Consider the following 23388-nt stretch of genomic DNA (forward strand, 5'->3'; position numbering starts at 1 on the left):
ACCTTCAAGATCAACTGGTCCAACCTCCACCCTACTACCAATGTCACCCACTAAACCATGACAGACTATAGCAGGCCCTCACCAGCACTGAAAGGTGCTGGGGTTTCTATTGGTCCCAGATTTTGGACACATCTATTGGAGATTGCTGTGTGGACCAGTCCTACAGAACAAGTGGTATTCTGTTCCTTAAGAAATGCCCTTCTTGTGGGCAGGAGGCTAAGTATGCACTTGCGCTAAGTGTGTATCTCACATTTACCTGTAGAACCAAGTAATGTGTTAAAGCAAATTAGAGGTGAAAAGTATTTGCCAGTCCTCCTCCCTGAGTAGCTGCTGAGGTTTCTCTACTTTCCACTGTGTGCTTGGAAACCAAGTGATGATGATGGTGATATCTAAATGCTACAAATTCAGAATCTGTTCCCACCCCCAGCTTTGTCTAAATAGTACTTAACTCAGTTTTGCTGTCTACAGGGTAAAAGACATTTAAAATTAGAAGACAGATAAACAGAAAAACTCTTCCATAGTAGAATAGATGTTACTTACATTTATAGATATCTTTTTCTTCTTTGTTTTATATCCTCTTTATAGTTTATAATCTTTTTCATTCCTATTTCAAGCCTATTTCTGCAGCCACTAGAATTTCAAGCAGTCATCATTAACAGACATTGTTACTTACTGTTGAGATATATAGGTAACCTCAAATTAATTAAGTGAATGTCTTTCATTCTGTTGACCAAAACTGGTTCCTTCTCTCTGGAAGGGTTGCTTTGTTCCTTGTATACACTTTGAAACCCTCTTCTGTGGATGAAAATCAGCTCTGCCCGGAAAGTGTGGCTGAGATGCCCAATGAAGGTGAGGAACTGCCTTTGGTGTGTGTATTCTCATGGATGGCTAGGTGCGTCTCCTCTTCCCCAGGGCACAGTGAACCCTAAATGAAATATAGTTCTTCCGCCTTTAGTGGTGGGAAGAGACACAATTCAAATGACTGTTTGGCCAGGGATAAGCTGCATTGAGGCAACCTGAAATTGTGAGGAATACTTAAATTGCTACAAAGTCCTGATGTGAAGAATACTGGAGTGGTAGTTGCTATCTGTAATCAGGAAGGCCTGGTCTACAGCACAATCTTCCTCCTGCTAAGGGAGTTCTGCTTTTGTCCTCTCTGCTTAGCCAGCAGTGTTTCAACTACTGTGTCTAGAACCTACGCACAATGTTGGATTTCACAAATACACACTGAGATGAAGGCCAATTAAATTGAAATCGCCTCCAAAACCAGTACACCATGATGTTAGGAGGAATACATTTTCATTTGCCATCCTGGATTTTCTAAGAATGCTTTGCTGCCCCTTGTAGTTGTAGCAAACAATTACGTGGAGCTCTGGACCTTCTAAAAAAAATCCATCCCTTATGTCTGTTTTAAGTGTGTGGGGGGGAAGAGCTTCCAGTCAGCTGGCTCTTTCATTCTCTGTGATCATTCAGTTTAGACTGTATTGGTTATTGTACCTCCAAACAATATATTAAGGAGACACTAATAACTGAGGATTGTACCTGTAAACATCACAACTAGGAAATGCATGTCATTGCCTATTTGCATTTCCCTCTCTAGTTAACCTTAGTTAACCTGAGATTGCTTGATGTGGATTATTATTCAACATGAAGTCTGGTTGAGTTTTGAGAAGCTCTAAAGACAGGACTTTTACAATTTAAGCACTGATTGTTTCTGATTTTGTAGGAATTCTTAAGACTAAAAGCTGATGTTTGCATCCTTTTACTCTGCATAACACTGCTATAAGTACTTCCATTGGGCTAATCTGGTATAAACAAGGTTGTTCTTCAAAGCAATGGAACATGTGTTTTGTCTCTTCATTGCTCTTTATTACTTTCTGATATTTGTAGCCTTAAGCCAAACATCTGGGAAGACAATCTGGCTTCGAAACCAGTTACTGAAGATGCTGTTAGATGTAATCTGCTCAGACAAAACTCATCTGTCCTCTGAGTAAGTAGAAACAATTTAGGAAGGCAGGAGTAAGTGACTCATTCTTCTAGGCTTTCTCTTTCGTGGTGTGTGATAATGAATAAACACAACGATAATATGTCAATAAAATGGTAAGTAAGAGCAGACTAGATTCAGAATTATGTCTTGGCAGTGATTTATCTGGGATTCAGTGATCTCCACTTTGAAAAATGTTGAGTGTTTTCAGAAAATGATCTCAAAGAAGGAACTTGGAGATACTGTTTCTTCTTCAATTGCAAGGGTTGAAAAATCACAGCTGTTAGTGAATATAACTTGGTATTACTTGTGTCCCTGTATCACAGTCATAAGCACACAGTTATAGTTCTACCTCGTGTAACTAAAAGGCAGAGTTCATGTTGCTGGATGCTGTAACTACACTTCTATCTGTTAAAGTATCTTTGACTTCAAAATTTAAACTTGAATTCTGAATGTTCTAGGTTGAAAGACCTAGTCTGTGATGTATTGTTTACCAGTTACTGACACGCACTCTCAGAGGGAACCTCATGTTAATGAGCTTTTTTCATAATGTAAGGTTGGATATAATGGGAATGAAGTGGCTTGAGCTGTGTATGTCATTAAATCTTCATGATTCTGTGTCATGGTAAAACCTTAATCAGAATTTTTCCAGAGAAGCTTGAGCTTCTGAATCACCTAGAGATAATTTTAAATAAAATCTCCTCACTGACTTTTCCTATGTTTCCTTTCATATTCTTTTATTTCCCTCTCTTTTCCAGGGCACAACAAGAGACATTTTTGGCGCTAGGGTCAGACTGGTTTCTGCTGTTCACACAGAGCTACCTGCACTCTAGCACAGTCGTGCTAGGGATGAAACTACTTCTGTGCTTCCTCCATAATCGTTCACTGCTAAACAAATTCAAGGAAGGGATTGTGGCTGGGCGCTGGCTGGAAAACAGCTCTACAGGGTTGAATATTCTAATGGGTATGTGTTGGTTTAATGCTCCTGATACAATCCCTTAATCAAGCTCAGTGGATGAATTTCCACTAATCTCAATAGACCAAGTTTTAGTATTGCTTTCTAGGGCAAGCTTGTCTTGGTACTTAAGGTTTTCTGTGCTGAAAGGTAGAAAGCACTGCTGCTTCATTAAACTGTAGTTGGCATCTCTGGTTAGAAGTTGCAGGGAGGTGGACCTTCCTCCCTGCTAGTTCATAAGCATATGAGAAGTTTAGATGTCAGCTTGTACAGTGAGCGCTTCTTTTTCTTTAAGACTTGTTCAGTTTGCATTTTGATAACTAGACCTGTGGTTATGAGAGAGGGAAGAGAAGAGAGGAAAATTCTGGGAGAATCTCCTGTTTGAAGTTTTGTGAAGTGTTAATATTGCAGTCTAGAAGAATCCTGAGTGGCCTGGTACCACAGATAAAGGAGGATGAAATTGGGTCAGTAGTCCTTCTTCCAATATGACGTTCATTTTTAGAGACTTTCTCACAATGTTTTCATTTTATTTTCTTTTACAGATAATTTAAAAACTCATCCTCCAGTAACTGACAATGGCCCCTTCTTGATTTTTGGATTTTCTGTGTTGCAAAAATGTCTGACTGATCATGTCCACATCCCTGAGATCTACTTGCTAGTGGCAAGGCTCTTTCTGGCAACTCCACACAGTGAACCACCTGAAACAGCCAAGGTAAGAAAAACAGTGGACAAGCATGAAGCTGCAATTACTTTATTAATTTGTTATTTTCTGGTATTTTCTATAGGAGGATTCCCAGGCAATCTAACTGTACCTAGTTTTTTGGATAGATAAAATTAGCCATCCATACTTAAAAGATGAAAATTTGTGTTCTGAGCAAACTTATTCATATAGGTCTTTAGTACCATTTAACTATTGCATGTTAGAATCTAATTACAATTAGTTTTTCTGTCTGTTTTTATGTTGTCAGGACTCATTAAAATCTCAGAATTAGTGGATTTGTGTATTTTTCCATGGTGCCATGAGAAGCCATAAGGCTTTTTTTTCCCTCAGGAGTAACAAAGATATCTTTCTGAAGAGGACAATCCATTAATGTTATTCTGGATAAACACATTTAATAGGAGAGGGAGGAGCAGGTGGAGGTGAAAATGTTGTGGTGGTTTTTTTTTTGTTTGTTTGTTTGTTTTTTTTTTCCTAATGTGGAAGAGCAAGCATTGTTCTTGATGTAGCATAAATAATTACAATCTCTTCTTGAAATGTATCTTCCTGTTGTAGGGAGATCTTGACTCTATGTTGCAGTGGCTCTTGCAACACCACATTACAGAGAATGTCCTCAAAACTGGATTGTGTGCAGAGGCAGCTGCTTTACTGTTGGAAATGGTTAGAGTCACTGTGGACAAGGTAAGCATTTTATACCAAGGACAGTGCAACGTGAGTGGCACTACCTGATGGACATGGCAATCTTCACCTGTAAGCTCTAGTTTTCATCTGCCCTCACAGGCAGTATTGAGGCGGAAAGTGAGAAGGGATTTCAAAGCATCAGCATAGCTCTTGGCCTGGGTGTTATGTAGCAGATGATGTGATAGGCTCGTGTTTAAGAACTCTGAACACAGAGATGGGTCTCATCCACAGCATCACCTGTTCTGCTCGTTCTTGGTGATAAGGATATGTAACCTTTCTGTAATGTGGTCTGCAAGCTGGGAGTTAGCTATTGTGCCTTTTCTGACTTCTCTGTGGCCATGCAGTGTTTGCTAAGCTGCTTAGGGAACATCTGGAAAGGACCTTATCTGAATGTGGGATGCAGCCTTGACTAGATGCACATTTGTCTGTGTTCAGCCCATTGCAGATGCAGAAGCCTCCTGGGAGATTAACTATCCAGGGAATGTTATCCAGTTCCTGTGCTTGATCTATCATAGTTACACTCAAGATCCAGTGTGGCACTGTCCTGAGTTCTTGAAAACTTTAGCGATGGTTGCCTTCCATTCTGGAGCACCCAAGGTATGTGTGTGTGAGTCAGCACAAGCCCTTCAAATCTGTTGCCAGGAGGAAAAATCAACTTAAAGGAGGTTATAAATTAAAATCCTTTGCTTGTCTGTCTCTATCTACAGGGAGGTTCTGAAGGTCTTTTATCCCCTGAAGGTCCAGCCGTTGCTGAAGGGAAAGGCTGTGTTGATTCTTCCTCTCTCCCACTCCTGCCACACCCTGCCAAGAAACAAGTGTGGGATTTCATAGGCATCCTCCTGATGGACAGTCTTCTCAACATCCCAGCAAACAAACAAGGACATCCACTTGAACTGCTTCTTGAGGTTTCTGTTGTAGTCCTCAGGCTTTGCTGCTCTGCTTTGCTCTGGGGGTGGAAGGACAGGAGATATCCTGCTAGTAGCCTAGTAAAGGGCTAACAGTGATGAAGAATTGTATTCAGTAAGCATTTCCAGCAGTCCAGGATAAGGCTGGATCACAGCTCTTAGCATGCATTATTTCCTGGCAGATCTGGACAACATACATAATAGAATGGAATTCCTCCTACCTGTTCTTGCAAGGAAGAGACTTCTTTTTTTTTTGCCTGCTCTGCATTCATGCTACACCTAGACTCCAACAAAGGCATTTTTCAGGCAACATCTAATATTAAAGTAAGGCGTGAAAATTTTCCCTAGTAATGCCTGCATGTCATTAGAGCAGCCCTTGAATTCTAGAGAGAACAGAATATTTCAGAGCATTCCTGTGTACTGTTTTTTGAGACAATAATTTCTTTTCAGTGAACAAATAAACCAAAACCAACCATCTCTTTCCTCCTTTTTTTAGGACAGATTTATAAAATCTGTAACAACTGAACCTAGATTATGAATTCCAACCACTCAAAGCACTGGAAAGAGTCAATCAACAAATTGTCAATAGTTCAGGTGTTCCAGATATAATCATAGAATTGCTTGGGTTAGAAGGGACCTTAAAGATCAGCTAGTTCTAACCCCCCTGCCATGGGCAGGGATACCCCCACTAGATCAGGTTGCTCAGGGCCACATCTAACCTGGTCTTGAACACGTCCAGGGATAGGGCATCCACAAGCTCTCTGGTCAACCTGGTCCAGTGCCTCACCACCCTCTGAGTGAAGAATTTCTCCCTAACCTCCAATCTAAATCTCCCCTCTTAGTTTAAAACTGTTCCCCCTTGTCCTGTCATTATTTGTTTGAGCAAAGGGTAGCTCAGACTTAGCTTAGTAAGACAAATAGTAACAAACACAAGAATCTTTATTGCAATTGTCATTTTATGAGTTAAATCCCATTGTGGAGCAGCAGTTCCCTAAAGGCTTACATGATAACTTCCCAAGGCTTAATCATGATACAATTGAAAATAGAGTGGCTCCTATGACTACCTGCATCCTTCCTATGAGAGTTACTGATTTGCCTTTGCACAGAGAAGTACAGCAGTTTTCTGCATTTGTGTTACTGTGGGTTAGCTGCTGAAGATAACTGTTAACCTCGCATCAACTTTTCATATGCCCATAACAAAGGCTGAAGTGTGGAAGTGAGATGGAGTTCTTGTCCTCTTTCTTCTTGTGCTGTGTTTCCCCATCTCTTCCTAAAGCAATGCCTAGGGGGGCTAAAGGAAATGTTAGGCATTTTGAACTATCTCAGGTTGTACTGAATTTCTTTTGGAATCTCTGCTTGTTACCTTGAGCAAAACTTTTACCAAATCCCAATCTTTGATAGGTATAAACTGCCAAAGACCCAGTGAAATCAAAAGCCTTTGAATAGAGGCTGTGTGTGACTTTCAGAATCTGATTTCTGGCTGTTTTATTGCTTTAGTAATGTTTGTATGGTGACTGTACAGGCTTCTCCAGAGGATGCCACCAGTGAGCAGAAGAGAAATTTTCAGACAAGAGTCTTGCTCTCTGCTATGGATGTCTTCCATGTTATCAGCCAAAGTGAAGGGAAAACAAGGCCAAGAGGTGAGTGGTGAGATTCAGATCATTAGGTAGCTGATATTTGGCATTTAGCTGTCCTTGTTAGACAAGCCTGTAAAGAATAGGTAGAACTCAGCTCATCAGGCTGGTCTGTCCATTTACTCCTGTTGTAAATTCACATACAGGAATTACTGCAGTTTTACTCTGTTTCTAGAGATTTTTTGAGAACAGATTCTAAACATTAAAAGGAAGTATTTAACAAGAAAGAAACCTAAGCTTATCTTTTAAGTGCTTCTGAAAACAACCCTGGTACCTTTGTTGTTGTTGCTTTACTTTCTGAGTCAATGGTTGGACTAGTCCCTGAAGGACAGTGTTTTACTGGGATTGGTTCTGTCCCTAGGATGAAGCAGTCATACCCGATCTAATTAACACATTTCTGCTAGACCTAGAGTTTTCTTAGACATGTCCCACCTCTGATACATTGAAATGTTTTTGTTCTTTCTCAACTCTGGCGTTCTCAGATCTTACATTATATTTTACTGCATTTCAAGTTGTTGTGGGATAATCAACTCTCCTGTATTATCTCCAGGGAACAGTGATCCTCGTGGCACTTCAGAATCAACTGCATCTGTATCCATGATGAATGTTGCTTATTTTGCTCAGAAGCTGATTGAGAAGCTGAGCAGCAGAATGTTTGCTGCTGACCCCAAGCAAATCCTGCTCTTTACTGCCAAACAGATTATGGGGGTGAGTCACATGAAAGATTTTTTCAAACTGTTATCAACATTTTATCTGTTTCACACTGAGATGGTGATTCGACAAATCTCAAGAAGTTGTCTGAAATCTAATGATTCCGATTATTTCTGTTCTCTTGCATGAGCTGATAATGGCTGTAAATGACAATCAGCTAGATTTTGCTGAATAAAGAAGGGAGAGTTAGCTCTTTCCCATGTACCACTGTTTGCTGCCTATGTATGTATTGCTGAATGAGAATAAATTAATATTTTCTACAATCTTAGCAGAACTACAGAAAATTGAATTGGTACCTAACAGGTAGTTAGGGGGATTATTGCCGAAGTAAGTTTACAACAGCTTAAATGAAGTGAAAGGAGTGAATCCTTGGGAAAGACAGTTCTTTGAACATGCCAAGTACACTGCTGCTTTATATTTTCACAGGTCTTAGAAGGCACAGTTCCTCAAAAGGAAGTTTTCCTCAGTACCCTGTACAGCTGTCTAAACAGAGCCATCCTCTACTGCCTGTCCAGACCACAACAGTCACTGCCTGAAAAGTTTAATGTCCTGAACACTCTCAATGTTCTGCAGGAACAGTGGGACATTATTTTTGCAACTTACAACTCAAGTAATAATTTTGTTGTCTGCCTAATGCACTGTCTTTGCCAACTGAATTTGTGCAGGTACAAATGTTTGTCTAATGACGTCTGCTTAACTCTCTGTACTGTAATCTATGGCAGTGGGTGCAGAAGGGGAGATCTTGCATGTTTATTTATGTATTTTTTTCTTCACAAGATTTAAGTAATCTCCAATTTGGAGAGTCCCTAGATGCTGAGATTGAGGTGGATACACCTAGACTAAGGATTTTGGATGTACTGTATCCTAGCAAGACTTTGGCCTATTGGTTCTCAGTGCTCTGTGGATTTAAAGCACCATTTTGCAGTTGCCTGCTTTGGCCAGAGCTTCTTGTCTGAGTTGGTGTCTGTTGAAGTTACAGAGTAAAGTTCCGTGGGGAAAGATGGTTGTTTTCCCTTGTACATTTTACAGTAATAATAATAATAATAATTTAATTTCAGGGGAAAATTTATTCATGTGCTCACTGTTTTGGAGACAAATTATTGTTTTTTAGCAAGAAAGTGGAAGAGATACTGTTCTTCAATCAGAAAACTGTTTTCTCATTGAAACACTAGTGAGCAGAAAATTTCCTACCACCTCTGTGGTTTATAGGCAGATTAGTATGCATGTTTGTGCATACTATTTGTGCATAAATTTGTGCAAGCAAGGCACAGTAGATGGTAATAACACTCAATTCCATTTCTTTGATTTTGGAAAAGTTGTTTCATTTCAGAGGCACTCAGGCAAGCTTGCAGGTTTGTCTAAGAAGAGCCCTTGAATTTGCACCAAGGTTTAATTGCTGCTTCGTATTAAGATATTAGTGTATCTTTTTTACGCATTCAGCCTTTCTAGCAGCTCACTCTGTTTGGAGTAAACTGCAGTAAACAAGTCTCAACTGATTTCAATGGAGTTAGCTCATGAGCACACCAGTAAAATGAGAATCTGGAAATTTTGGGATATAAAATCCTTCCACAAGCATGCAGGTGGCCATTTTCTGAGATATCTGCACTGGGGTAGTTTAGGGAGATGGTTGTTCTGATTCACGAGTCATTCTTACGTGGGTATGCTTAAAACATACAGAAAGCAGTGCATGGATCTTCTGAATCTTACCGTTTTGGTTATTGTTACTTGGATATGAATTACAAAGTCCTGGTTCTGCTGAAATTGTTGGGAGTTTTGCCCTTGACTAAATAGGACTAGAACATTCATAGGTATTCTGTTTGCCGTTCTTATAGGTTTTGTGTCAAAGGTACTTTTTTTTTCTTTTTTTTTTAATGTAAACTGAGGAAGATTGGCTTTTGTTGGTTTTTTGTTTGTTTGTTTGTTTTTGGACACTTCTGTTTCTTTAAAAGAAGCAAATAATGGCCAGGACTTTATTCACTTTGATGTTTGCTGTTTCAGTGGAAACCTTCTGTGCTGCTTAGGTGTGCTGAATTGAATGCAGTGATACGGTATCATAACAGAAATGAGCCACAATTAATTCCTGAGGTTTTCTATTGCTACATGATTATTCTTACTCCAGTCTGATGATACTTTCTAGACAAAAACTGTGGAGATGGGGTAAGGATTGCTTGTATATAAGCAAGAGTATAAATATTAACAACAATAAAAATTACAGAAGTTTGATATTATCCAAAAGCCAAACATAGCAAGTCCTGTGAATCAGAATTGTTGCATTTTAAAGAAAACCACAAATAAAACAGGCAGCTTTGCATACCCCAGAGGCTTTAGTCTCCCTTGTAGTGGTGCCTATTTATTCTTGAAATAATCTAGTGTGTTATGAGTGTCTGTAGTGGGTCAGACAAAGATCTAGGTGGCTCTGACTCCTACACTGGCTAATACTGGTGCTTAGGGAAGAGTGAAAATAGGGCAAACACTAGGTGCTAAAGTATGTGGCCTTGTTATGCTGAGTGCTTTATAAACTGTATGAGACTAAGTGAACAGATCATCTGTAGGATATGGCAACACAGTGTTTCCCAAACAATGGGAGATAAATCTAGTGAAGAAATTTGGAGCAAAGAGACTGCATAAAGCTTTCTTGTACCACCCCTGAGCATCCTGTATTCAATCTGGATACCTCAGTACAACCCTGTGCTCGAGCTAACTGAGGTAAATGGTAGGTAAAGTGCACCAAGGATTGCAGGGATAAGGCTTGTAGAACACAGTGATTCATAGGATCTTGATGAATGCTCCTTGACTTTGGAAATCAGACTGACAGGGATTTAATTCCCATTTCCTGTAAACTCTGCAATGTCATGTGATTGATGTAGGCCTTTGAGCCTTCGAACGTAGCCTGCTACATGAATAAAGTAGGAGTGGATGAGTAGAAATAACTAGCTTTTTCATTGTCCTTGGTTTGTTCTACATCTGCTCTCCTTTCCTTTTGTCACAGCTATCCAGAAGGTTTTGGGATGGATGTCAAACCAAGACTGGCTTCTCATCACCAAATTTTCCTTGCACCCAGTGAAGAGGAGAAAGGCAGCCTACCTACTCCAGATGATGGTAATTTATTGCATGTTGGCTTCAGCTTAAAGGGTACAAAAGTGCCTGGTCTAAACAGCTATCCAAGCAACTTGTGCAAGTGATGCTGAATTCCTTCTTCAGAGTGTTTAGGCACTGCAAGCACAGCACAGAGAGGTCTTTCCACGGTATGTTTTTATTCCAAACTCATATCCCACATCCTCAGGAGTAATGGATATGTTTGGATATTTTCCCCAAGTTGTGGCCACTGTCAGTGCCCAACTACATGCTGTTTGTTGTTCTGTTTCTGTTTTCAAGGCCTGTGTAGCTTGGTGGCTGTTCTACACAGAAAGAAACACATGGTTCTTTTTAGAAAAAACAATGAAAAAAACACTTGGGCTGGATTCGGTGTGTGGGCTATCAGCTGAATCTTACTGCAGAGATGTGTGGGGTTTTTTGTGTTTGTTTGTTTTAATGTATTAGTTTGGGTATGAAGCAGTCAGATCAGTCTGATTTGCAGGGAAAGACAGCAAAACAGCTCAGCACTTCCTTGTACAGCCCATTGCAACGTCAGATTTTTTCATGACTTGATTACCTTCCTCCTACTGTTTCTGATGACATTTGACAATATAAAGGAATGGCGTTTATGTGCTTTAGAACTCTGTGGGATAATAAGCTCATCAAACTTCTGATGAGGTGTTTTTTCAAGGCAGGAACCAGGTAGAATCATCTGTCACTCCTACTCATTTCATTCAGGGATTTGAAATATAATAAAAGAAATGTCCTACTCTTTTCTATAATAGACTAAATGGTCTGGCTTAAGATGTGTATAGACACTGGACAGAATGGAGCAACTCTATGCACTCCAGCAGTTATTCTGGACCAGAGCTGTTCAAAATTAGGTGCTTTTGATTTATCTGCTGCTTGACTTGTTACGCAAAAAACACTCATTTGTAGTTTCTTTTGCTTCTTAGTTCATCAGGAGATTCTGAGAACTGTAGAAATCATCTGGAAGCAACTCATCTCTCAGAGGCGGCAAGCTCTGGAGGACATTTACAAGATGGACCTCTCTGTAAAAGGAAGTGACAGAGAGAGGGACATGAAGATAACTGAGATCACTCCTTTATGGGAAGAAATGATGGCAAAAGCTTGGCAAAACTTCCTAGGTCTCTGCTCTTTTATTTAACACTTGTTGTAGTAGCCATAGATATTGCAGTGCTTAATGGAGAGCTGCTAATTCCTTGGTTGTACTCTTCTTCTGCATGTCACCTGCTAGATGAAACAGGTTCTCATTTTCTGTAATCCAGTACTGTGACTGTTTTCTGTGTCATGCCCCAGCTCTTCTGTAATCATCTGGTGATGGGTTTGGGCTGGCGTGGTACCGTAAGAAAGAGAGGTGTACTTAGATAAATGTATCCCACAGGAGAATTTAATAAGAGGGAGGATATTTGGGTGAAAAAGGTCATCCCAGTGACACTGGTATATGGCAGACCTCAATTAGGCTTTTAAATAAAGGCTTTTTAAAAGCACGTTTATTCAGCTCTCTTGTAAAGAAAAGGACAAGCCAGCTGAAGTGAGGTGCTACCACATTGTATCTTGTGTAAGACTGATACACATTACACAAGACCTCCTCACAAGCTCCACTTCAAGTCTTACAAGCTCTTTTTCTTTTTTTTTTTTTTTTCTTTTCATTTTTGGCTCACAGCATCAGAAAAGAGAATTCTCCAGAATAAGGGGGGGCCCAGCTCATCCCAGAGCAAGCACAATTCCTGGAGTGAAAGTCTTTCTTCAGCTATTAGGCTGATGCCTGGCCGGAATACAAAGGAAATGACATACAAATCTGAGGTAACATCTCCTTGCTGTCTTTTCTGTCTCTGTCACCTTCTCTGCCTTTGATATGGTTCTGGCAGCTTGTCTCAACTTATGAGGCTTCTGTGTATGTCAGTTGGTGTGTTCCTTCGGAAATTAGACACCCATGGCTGTTGAGGTTCCTTTCCCAGACTTTAAGACTAGAGAGACAATTATGAATAATTTTATTTTGTCTCCTGGATGGAAGGAGCCAGAAAGCTTTACTTGGCACTTGCCTAAAAGTGGACATATCAGTGAGTGGGGTAAGACCTTTACTTAATAAGCTGTGCTGGACTCTTCAAGAGCAGGTCATGTGTTTTTTTCTTCTGTACTGGGGAGCATTCATGAGCACTGGACAGAGGTACCTACATGACCCTGACTGGTCAGCTAGGATGTATTAGGTTAGCTACAGAATATCACCACTGAAGGTGACATGGTGTGAAATAGCTTTAGACCAATGGATGGTCTGCCCATGTATGGAGTGATTGTGTAGCTCGCATGGAATGGGAAAAAATTTTTTTCTAGAAGCAATTTGTCCTTCTGTGTGTGAGAATAGGTATTTCTGCTGGACAAACGGCATTCATGTTGTGTTTTTTAGGAATCCAGGACTGTGTAGAAATGCAAGCTGAATAGTTGTGCCTTCAGTTTTACTCACTGGATTTATTAGTAGTCTGTCAGGTCATCTGTATAATATTCATATCCCTATTATACCTCAAATTTAGTGACTTAAATCCTGCTTGTCAACATTGTCTGTTAGCAGTGTACTTTTAAACAACTAAGGCCCCAGCATGGCAAGGTGCATGATAATATCCATAACTTTAAATCTGACTAACTTTGATGTTCAAAACCTCCATCAGCTTTCTAAATGTTTAAAATCAAGTTTAAAAAGTAAGTCACAAAAGAGAAATGGGGTGATATATCTTTGTGGTGGCAGAGTGGGGAACAGAATAGCCAGAGAGCAAACTGAAGGTTTGGAAGCCACTGAGATCTCCTTTCATGAGTTACTTGTGTGGGCAATATTCATGAGAATGGTTAAGCATATAAGTTTGCGTTGCTCATCTGTGTGGAAACAATGTTTGTGTTTCCAGGCTGTGGCTCTAATGACAAAATTGGTAGTGCCTGTCTTGAGACACATTTTCTCTTAGTTTATTTGCAGTAGTGTTTGTATGACATTGGGTAGTTTTATGAGTCTTGGTGAATCCTACACTGCTAGCTATAAAATGGAGTACTGTAAGAATACGTGTTTTACTGAGTGTGATATCTCAAAATTTTTAGTATCAAGGCTATATTATTATTTGTAATGCTATAGTAAGCCATGGTCATGATCACAGTAGAAGTGCAGAATAAAGAAATAGTCATTGATATAAAGAACTTAGGTTGACAGCCTTAACAATTTCTATGTTTTTGCTTCTCATTTGTCTAGAATACAAACAACACACTAGTTAGTTGTGTACGTTGGGGCTAGAGTAGCTATAGGGTAGAGCAGCACTCAATTGACAGAATATTGAGAGCTTTGAACTGCTTCAGTGGGGCACTTCAGAACTGGGCATAAACATCTTATTGCAATGCTGAATGTATCAAGGTCTTTTTTTCCTCCTTTTGAAGAGACAGTCTGTTACAGCATCACTTCAGGGAGTTTTAACGCTCTAGCTTAAGCTGCAGCAGGTTGAAGCTTTATCCCCAGTGAATTGATTCAGTTCTAGGTGTGTTGATTGGTAAGACTATGATACCTAAGTAATGTGTCTGATAGTGCCTTACTGAGCAGCAGTTTTTCTCTCACTGTGCCACAGCATCCTTTTTCATTCCTTAAAATCACGTTGCTACTTAGAGTGAGCAAGTTCTTCCCAGGTACATATGTAGACTGTGATGTCATACTGCAAGAGCATCTAGTATTTGCCCTGGGGTCTGTTTAATTATTTTTTAAAATTAATTTTGATTATTACAGCTGATTACACCTCAGTGAGCAATGTAATTGATATTTGTAAATGTATCCCAAGGAACGTTTTGTACAACATGCTTTTTGCTGTTGAAGGTTAAAGACTCCGTTATTGGTTTTTCCCTAAATATGCCCACATCATTAGTTCCTCCAGTGAAAAGGTTGCCATCTGGAAAAGGCAGCACGGAGACATTATTCAGGCACAAGTGCATGAAATTGGTGTTTCTGCATCTTCTGTCTCTCTTCTGCAAGGAAGGGGCTTGTAATTAAAGGAGCTGGGTTTGAAGGAAACATTACTCATTTGGTGTTATTCCTTATCATGTCAAAGACTGACAGCTCTGTAGCTCTGATAAATTGTTCCTTTCAATGAGATGCAAAGCTCCAGTTCCAAATATTCTTCTCCACTTTCCCTCTCCCTGCTTTTCCCTCCAGCCTATATTTGAAAGGACTTGCTGTAATTTTCAGAGATAAAAATTGAGGGGGAAGAAAATGAATTCCTTTGCACTTCCACCGTCCTTTCTTCACTTTCTTCATACACTTCACAACAGAGATAAAAGGTGGGATTCTCAGTATCAAAGGAAGCTGTGAGCACAAAAATTGAAAGTAATTGGATTCCTGTCTAATGCAACATAAAGCTTCTGCAAATTTCATATAGAAGACTATTTTAGCTGAGGTAGTGTGTTGGGTTTTTTTTGATTTTAAGAATGTCTCTACACTGAATAGGATTAGGCTTTTGGTGTGATTGTTGCTGTACCAATATAGAAATAACCTAATTATGGATTACAACTAGGGTTTGGCGAATGAAAATAATCACTTATTAATAGTGTCAAAATGTCTGTAATGGAAAGCACACAGATAATGTCAAACAATGCTTGGAATTTGATTCAGTATTATATTTTGGCCTCTCATCTTAAATGCATACGTTGAAGGAAAAGATGACAGGATTGCAGAATGGTTGAGGTTGAAGGGGTTCCTGGAGGTCATGTTCTTCAAACCTGTTGCTCAAGCAGGGTCACTAAGAGCACATACCAGGGACCATGTCCAGATGGCTTCTGAGTGTTTCCAAGGATTTAGATTCCATGAGTTCTCTGGGCAACCTCAGTGCTCAGTCACCTTCACAGTAACAAAGTGTTTCTTGATGCTAAGGTGGAACATAAGTGAAGGTGATTCCCTGCTTTTTGATGGCAAATGTCAGAACAAGCAACCAAATACAGCTGTTTTTTCTACATATTCTTGAATCTGTTTTGCTGTCTCATGGTCTGCTCAGGTCTCTGTCTGGAACACATGAGCATTCAGAAAGAAGAGTTTGATCACATTTCTAGGAGTGGAAGTGCAATTTTTTCTGGTATTTGCTACCTTGTGCTTTCTTGGAAGTCTGAATAGCCATGCAGGGGCAAGAGGAGCGCTATACAAAGTCAGGTGCTCCTTTAGCACTTAGAGGTGACAGAGTTGGGCAAGCTCACCAGCAGGAGGGTCTATAAAACTCTTGAATACAGTACTAGAGGTTTCAAAATCATTGACTTTCCTGTTTCAGAACAAGTCTTCTGATCTCTTATTCTTCTGCCTTCCCTGTTCCCTACACTTCTTCCCTCATTTTGCTGTTGCAATCTTAGGCTATGTAATTAGTTTTTAGGTTAGCAATGACCAGTTATTTCTGTTGTTTTCAACAAGCTGCAAGAGCAGCAAGAGACTGTTGTAGCCAACCATTTATGATTTCAGTAAATTGCAAATCCATATCAGCTTCTACCATGCTGAGTGTCTTAAGGTTCTTCCTGAGGATGAATGCCTGAGCAAGGTTACAAGCAGAATACTTCTAACAACTGTAAGACATGCTGCCTCGGGGCTGTAGATATAGTTGTTATGCTTTTCAGGAAATGCACAGCCTCCTGAGTGGTATAGCAGGCCTGATCATGCCTGTCCTCTCTCATTTGGGTTCATTAATTGCATTCCTTTGCCAAAGGGTGATAGAGTTCTGGGACTTCATTCACTCCTGGCTGTCAATCTTGCTTCTCATTTTTTGCAGCCATATATACTGGTGTTTTGCATTAAGTGTGAAGGAACACTGAAAAATGACCTGCTTGAAACTAATATTCTTAAATCATATTTGCAAACTATTGGGTCAGACATTTGTGTGCAAAAGTCTGTATTTTAGAGGATAGTTTTAAAGAAGACTTTTCAAGCAGAAGTGTTTCATGTTGAACTGAAGACTGATGGTGCACCTGCAGACCCTTGTAGGGGTGTAGAATACTTGGCCCCAGCACATAGTATCAGCATTAGCTCAAAATGCTGTCAGTGGGTTTTTGAGTTTGGTAAGAAAGAAGCTTTATGTCAACTTGATGGACATGAATTTAGAGACTTTGCCATGATCACACAAGATGGTTAGTGGTAGAACTAATACTGGATCAGCACTTTCAGACACTAATTGCTTATTTCCTGTATAGGTACAGCATCTTTCAATAACCAACTGTAAAATCAAGAAAGATGTTGACCAGCCTGGGTTTTCAAACAATACTGGGGCAATTAGATCAGAGAATGTTTAAGGGGTGGAAGTATGTGGGTTTCATCCAACACCAATAGGTGTTGGATGAAACGATCTTGTTATTTTAGATATAACAGTAAGGATGCAGGATGGACAAGCTCATCTTAACAGTCCATGGTAGGTGAAATGAAGTTTAAAAAATATATATCTGAAACATAATCACAATTCTTATTTAAACAAATATTTTTCTTACTAATTACTCTATTGGTCTTTTACCTGTTTTTGGGGTTAACTAAGTTAAAATAAGCAAACATAAAATGGTATTTATTTGAAAAGTGCATTATTTGTGTAACATCTTTATCTTCAGATAGAAGGATAATTAACATCACTAATTATCTAATTAAGTTCATTAACCATCCACCAACAGTGCACTGTGAAGTTGACATTATGTTCTACTGTCAACAAATGCTTTGATTTCTTAGGAAGTAATTAAAATGTAAATTAGCATGTCATTAAATGCACAAGGGAAGATTAGAATCAAATATTCATTTCAAAACTGCTCATAGCACACATTTTTACTTCAATGAAAGCAGGCACTTTGCTATTAATGATGTATATTAAACAATTTCCATTATAATATTATTGTCTTGTTTAATAACTGGCTCAAAGCTAAATTACAGTATGCTGCAGCAAGCTGGAAAAAGTTTCTTTAACTTTGAACAAAGAATTTTTTTGTCCTCTTAAGCAGTTATCTGATGCACTGTTCATTTTTCATTTTCAGATTGCTTAGAAGATCATAATGAAATAATCCAATAGGTCAATAGGTTAGATAAGAACTGCATGAAAACATACAATGCAGAGCTACCCGATTTTATGTAATACAAATTACTGAAATTTTTGAAATATTTGTGATACTTTCCACATTCATTGAAGATAACTGTTTAAAAGTGAAAATGGAGTATAAAGGTTGCATAATGATGAATACAAATTATTAGGCTAACTCAGATCCAATAGCTATTCACCCCATTGTCCTCCCCTAAAAAGCCAATACCAATGGCTAAAGGAGATGGCGTGTTACAGCACAATGCACAGTAGAGAATCTATCCTACCAAAGTTGTTCCTTTCTTGATTTGTATCAGTTATAATTCATCTAAAGCCTATAACACAAGATCCAATATCCCTTCCAAAACTTTTTATAGGTAACTATTCAAATGGCTTTTTTTTTCTGTTATCCTGTGCCAGTGAAGTTCCTCTATTTAATTACATACTGTGTGAAAAGAAGTTTTCATTTCCTGCATTTTTTTTTTTTTTTTTTTTTTGAAAATGTGGTGCTGTTTTGTTTTTCTTTCAAGTTAGAGACTGTCTGATTCAAGCTTAAGCTTGGATATAGGATTTCAGCCAGTGGAGTTTAAGGCTTAAAGCTGTTAGCATTGTAGTTTCAACTTTCAGTTGCTGGTTGGAGAGTTTTATTTTCACATAACAGAGATCATGCCAAATGAATTGAATAGTATTAATGTGGATGGAAGCACAGCTTTATTTGGATGCAGAGAAACCTTAGAAACAAGTGGTAGCCAGTGAAACAGAATTACTTTTTCTATGCTGAATATATAGAAAGAGAAATCACTTTTCATACTTCTTGTTTTAGAGATGTCCATTTGCTTCAGGAGTTTTGATGCAACATTTATAATAATTTCAGGAGAATTATTTGAAGTCAATTGCTTCATGACTTATGCTATTTTTTAGTAGAAATCTTTATAAGAAGAAGAGTTATGACCAACTTCACTTATCAACAAGTTATGAAATTATATGTGGCATATTATCTCATTCAAGGAGCAGTATAAAATGTACACAGGAGCTCAGGTGCCCAGAAAATTAAGTGTGCATTTCCACCAGAGAACAGGGATTTAAAATAGCAGAGTGTAATTTGATGATGACGCATACAAGTAAAGAATAGGAAATCAGGGGAAGTTCTAGAAATCTCCGCAGGATGAATTTAAAGGTTCCTCTTAAACAAGGACATAGGTTACCTGCCTGTGCCCTCATCCCATGTTATCGTCCTTGCTAGACAGATTAAAGCTTGGTTGTGCTTGACTGTGTTCCATTCATACTTTCTGTTGCTATGGAATAATCATGTCACCTTTAAATGCATGTCATTTTAAGAAAACTGTTAATTTTGTGGACTATGGAGAGATGCTTCTTTGTATTCTGGACTCTGAGCTCTAAGCATATACTAATATTTACAAATTTCTTTCTTCAGCTAAAGGATTAGAAATGCACATTTTTCTTAAACAAAAGCCATAATTCAAATATAATCAGAAAATTCCAGTGTGAAGTTTTCAGATAAATGTACTATGACATTATGTAGTAATAAAGCCCTAAGTTACCACAACTGTGGCACTTGTTAGAAAAATCACCATTTTCAACAGAAATAAGAAAATGGTCAGAAAGAACAAATGAAGCAAAGAGAGACCTTATTCCCAATATTGCTGAGGTCTGACTTTCAGCACTCGCTAGAAGAGGTAACACCTCTTCTGTAACTGGAGGGAAACTGAGTGCTCAGGAGGTTGAGTGAATTATCTCAAAGTCACATAAGTCATTCTCAGAGACAGGAATAAAGGACAGATCTCAACTTACATTGAACTTTTTAACTATTAGGAGGTAACTTTCCTGTTCTCACAAGAATTATCTCTTCAGTAGTATCAGCTGTTGAAAAGGTGTGTGTATATGCATATATACACAATTTATAAATATATAGTTGATGTAGAAGTAGGGAAGTTTCTGTGCTGCTCAAGTTTAGCTGACAATACTGTGTTGACTCATCACATGTACACTGTACTTTGAGTTTATCCCCTTGAAACTCACCCTTGTGTTTGGGTACATTTATGGTGTATTGAAATATGGAGGTTTTTCTCATTAAGCTTGCTATTCCCCAACCAACTGGAGATGCCAGGAATCCATCCATGATCCTTAGGAGCAGTTGGCAGTGTGCATTAGCCTCCTAGCGGGTTGAGGCACGAAGCTTACATGCAACACTTAACTGCTGGAACTGCAGTCTGTTGAAAAACTAAATGAATTTTGGCAAAGTAACAATAAAATCCACATGGCAATAACAATTTTGTGATTCAAAAGAGCCTGAAAACAGCTCTTAATGTGGAAAGTATATGCTAAGAACAGACTGCTCTTTGATGTTAAAAAAAACAAAAACATTATCTGCCATAGCTTAATGTTTATTACCTGGTGACTAGTGAAACTTTTTTTTTTCCCTTATGAAATGAACCTACTTGCTTCCTGGTTCACAGCCAATTACTTGAAAAGTAGTCTGGTTATGAAATAGTTGTCTTATTGTTTGTTTGCACAGGGCAGTAGCATACCTGGCCTCTGATTCACCATGTTAGATTTAGGAGCAGGGGTAGACTTGTGTCATTGGAAACGGTAGCCCGTTTTTCTTCTGTAGCTAAGTACAACAGGACTGATGAATTGGAGACTTCAGCCAGCTTTAGTAATTTACTGTGACACTCAGATTCCTCTATGTAAAATGGCAATGCTACCTGTAATCCTATCCTCTGCTTGTGAGGCTGATTTATTCTCCATGTTCAAGCAGGAACAGACCACAAGTATTGGGCTTCAATTGTGTATTTGTGGGGAGGGGAGAGAAATTCTGGTTAGATTTGTGGAAACAGGATGAGTATGAGAACTGAAGTAAATACTACAAGATAGAGTTAATGCTTTGGAAGAGTTTAGCCTCAAAACTTAACTGTTGCCAATCTAGCTCTGTAGCTATGTAAATAAGTGTTTCAGGAATTTTTCCATTCAAACAATTCTTGGCTTTAGATGGTGACTGCAAAAACTGATACATTTTGTAGAAAATGTCTCCTGCCCAACTAAATCATATGGTCAATGACAAGAGATCCACACTGGTTAGGGCACATAGTCCAGGGAACAGAGCTGGGATGTGGAGCTGTTGAGAGAGGAGCAGTGCTGCACCACAGGCAGGCACCATTTAATGTTGAACTACTGAGAAACATACCTGAGTAAAACGGAACAATTTTCCCCTTGTAAAATGACATTTTCTTATAGTTCTGTGTCATTAAAAATGCAAATTCTGTTTGATTCAAGATGAAAAGTGGCTGAAATATAAATCTTACATTAATAGCTTGTTTGTCATTTCAATGATGCTCATTTTCTGTTTACTGCTTTTTCAGTTGTCACCCACAGAGGTTTTAATCGCACTTAACTGTCACTTTTATGATGTCCAAGTGCTGTTCATTTATTAAATGTATGCTTATATCTTAATGCTTGGATTAAAGTCAAATCTGAACCCCATCTTAGTAGCAAAAAACCCATCTGTAAAAGTTGTAATAGAAATGGTAATTGATATTGAAGAAAAAGTAAATCTGTTAATACGCGGTCTGTTCTTCAGATCTGACAGTATCACTGAAGAGATTTTTTACCTGCAGACCTCTATTACTTCAGATATTTCACCCGCAAGTAATAAGTTTGGGGTAGTTTTACCTCCAGTGTCTTGTTTTTCATAAATGTGGTTGTTAAAACACATTTAGTCAAGCCTAGTTACAAATAACTGTGATTTTGACATCTTTGTATTTTTTATAAACTGGAACTAGGTTTTGTATTTGCTGGTATGTTCACAAGCAATAATCAGTAAGAAATGTTGCATTGTTTAGATATAAGTGTATGCCTTAAAATTCTCTGTTTCAGCGGGTGTTATGAATGAGCTATCAAATCTGATTCTGCTGTACACAACCTCGTTGCTAGTTACATACGCTAATTACAGGTACTTACATGTACTTTTTTCTGTCTGTCAGAGCACCTTATGTGCTGTTCCATTTGTCTGCTGTGCCCACAGAACACTTTCAGAAAACCTAGCAATTGCTCAAATAGCTGTAATCAAAAAAAAAAAAAAAAAAAAACAAAAACAAAAAAACACTCCCAAATAGAATTCTGAAAGGCAGTTTAGAGGAATTAGGGATATGGACTCCTTTCTGTAATATAAGTACTAATTTCTGGCAAATCAGCTATATTAGAAAGTGTGCTGGCACTAGGAACAACTTAAGAGCAGCAGAAGGGATTTCCAAATTGGTTTAAGTTGTTCGCCCTGCTACTGCAAATTATCGCCACATTCATCTTTGTGAGATTACCAAGCTGTTTCAAAGTAATTCAGGTTGGTTATGTCCCATCACCAGCTCCCATTCATAGTGGTGGGATGTTCCAGAGACTCACTTGTCTTAGTTTCTCCAACTGTAAGGTAGAAATAAAGGCACTTACCTCCTTCATAAATACCTCTGATAGGTACTTTCCTATCAGAGAGAGTAGAGTACCTATGAGGAGTGGTTGAGAGAGCTGAGACTGTTCAGCTTGAAGAGCAGGAGGCTCAGGGAAGATCTTACTGATGTGTACAAATACCTGAAGGGAGGATGTAATGATGACAGAGCCACACTCTTTTCTGTGGTGCTCAGTGCCAGGACAAGAGGCAATGAGCAGAAACTAAAACACAAGAGGTTCCATCTAAACACCAGGAAACCCTTATTTTCTGTGTGGGTGATGGAGCACCAGAACAGGTTGTCCAGAGAGGTTGTGGAGTCTTCCTCCTTGGAGATCTTCAAAAGCCATCTGGACACGGCCCTGCTTGAGCAGAGGGGTTGGACCAGGTGACTTCCAGAGGTCACTTCCAACATAAACCATTCTATGATACTGATGAAAATCACTGTGCAAGAGTAGATGTTTTTATTTAATACATCTAACATAGCTGCAATGCTATACAAGTGTTCTTTGTGTACATATATATTTATCATACTTATTTAGCTTAGAAAGAAGTAGATTAACATCACTAGTTCTAGTCCTCACCAACAGATGCTGAAAACACATGCTTCAAATTAAGTATTTGGTTATTTTCACTGTCATCTGTCTGACTACTGACTTTGTTGGATTGGACCTATACACTTGCCATTGTGAGAGATCTGGATACGTGGGCTGTCCTTTTGGATCTTCATCTTGAAGCTTATTTATTAAGAGCTTTGGTGTACATGTGTTCTGTAATACAACATGCAGCCTGTAATTCCCCAAAGAAAGCCCCAAAGCGCAGAGCTCCAATGACATAATGTTTCTTTAGGAAAGATCTGTGGCATTTGTGGAGTCTGTATCATGCAATGTGAGTTTATTATGGCAAGCCTGGGTATTTATGGACTGCAGGAGTGTTAAGTGATATATATAAACACACGCACATATAACACATACATATAAAAAATAGACATAAAAACATTCCAGAGCTCAATAGGGAATTGTTAACTTAAAAGTTACACCTCAATCTTTTTTTTTTTTTTTTTCTTTCTCTAATCATTTTTTATTACAAACAGTCCTTCTATTGCTTTCGTTGAAAGAAATTACAGAAAATCCACTCTCTGGGTTTTTTGGCATGCCATTTTTCTCTGCTTGCCAGCATTTTTCTTCTTGCTGGTTTTACTA

At 38.7% G+C, this 23388-nt stretch overlaps 1 protein-coding gene across 1 annotated transcript in view; it reads left to right on the forward strand.

Moving 5' to 3' along the window:
- Nucleotides 1-23388, forward strand: part of WDFY4 (WDFY family member 4) — a 133874-nt gene that overhangs the window by 48976 nt on the left and 61510 nt on the right. Inside the window, exons 27-39 of the mRNA XM_084290014.1 lie at nt 758-849; nt 1891-1990; nt 2743-2948; nt 3482-3651; nt 4213-4338; nt 4774-4935; nt 5046-5243; nt 6766-6890; nt 7435-7585; nt 8015-8253; nt 10578-10687; nt 11620-11811; nt 12351-12490. Of these exons, the coding sequence (XP_084146140.1) occupies nt 758-849; nt 1891-1990; nt 2743-2948; nt 3482-3651; nt 4213-4338; nt 4774-4935; nt 5046-5243; nt 6766-6890; nt 7435-7585; nt 8015-8253; nt 10578-10687; nt 11620-11811; nt 12351-12490 (2011 nt within the window). The remainder of the gene's footprint in view (nt 1-757; nt 850-1890; nt 1991-2742; nt 2949-3481; nt 3652-4212; nt 4339-4773; nt 4936-5045; nt 5244-6765; nt 6891-7434; nt 7586-8014; nt 8254-10577; nt 10688-11619; nt 11812-12350; nt 12491-23388) is intronic.

This window comes from Netta rufina, assembly GCF_964035555.1.
Source record: "Netta rufina genome assembly, chromosome: 7".
Lineage (NCBI taxonomy): Eukaryota > Metazoa > Chordata > Aves > Anseriformes > Anatidae > Netta > Netta rufina.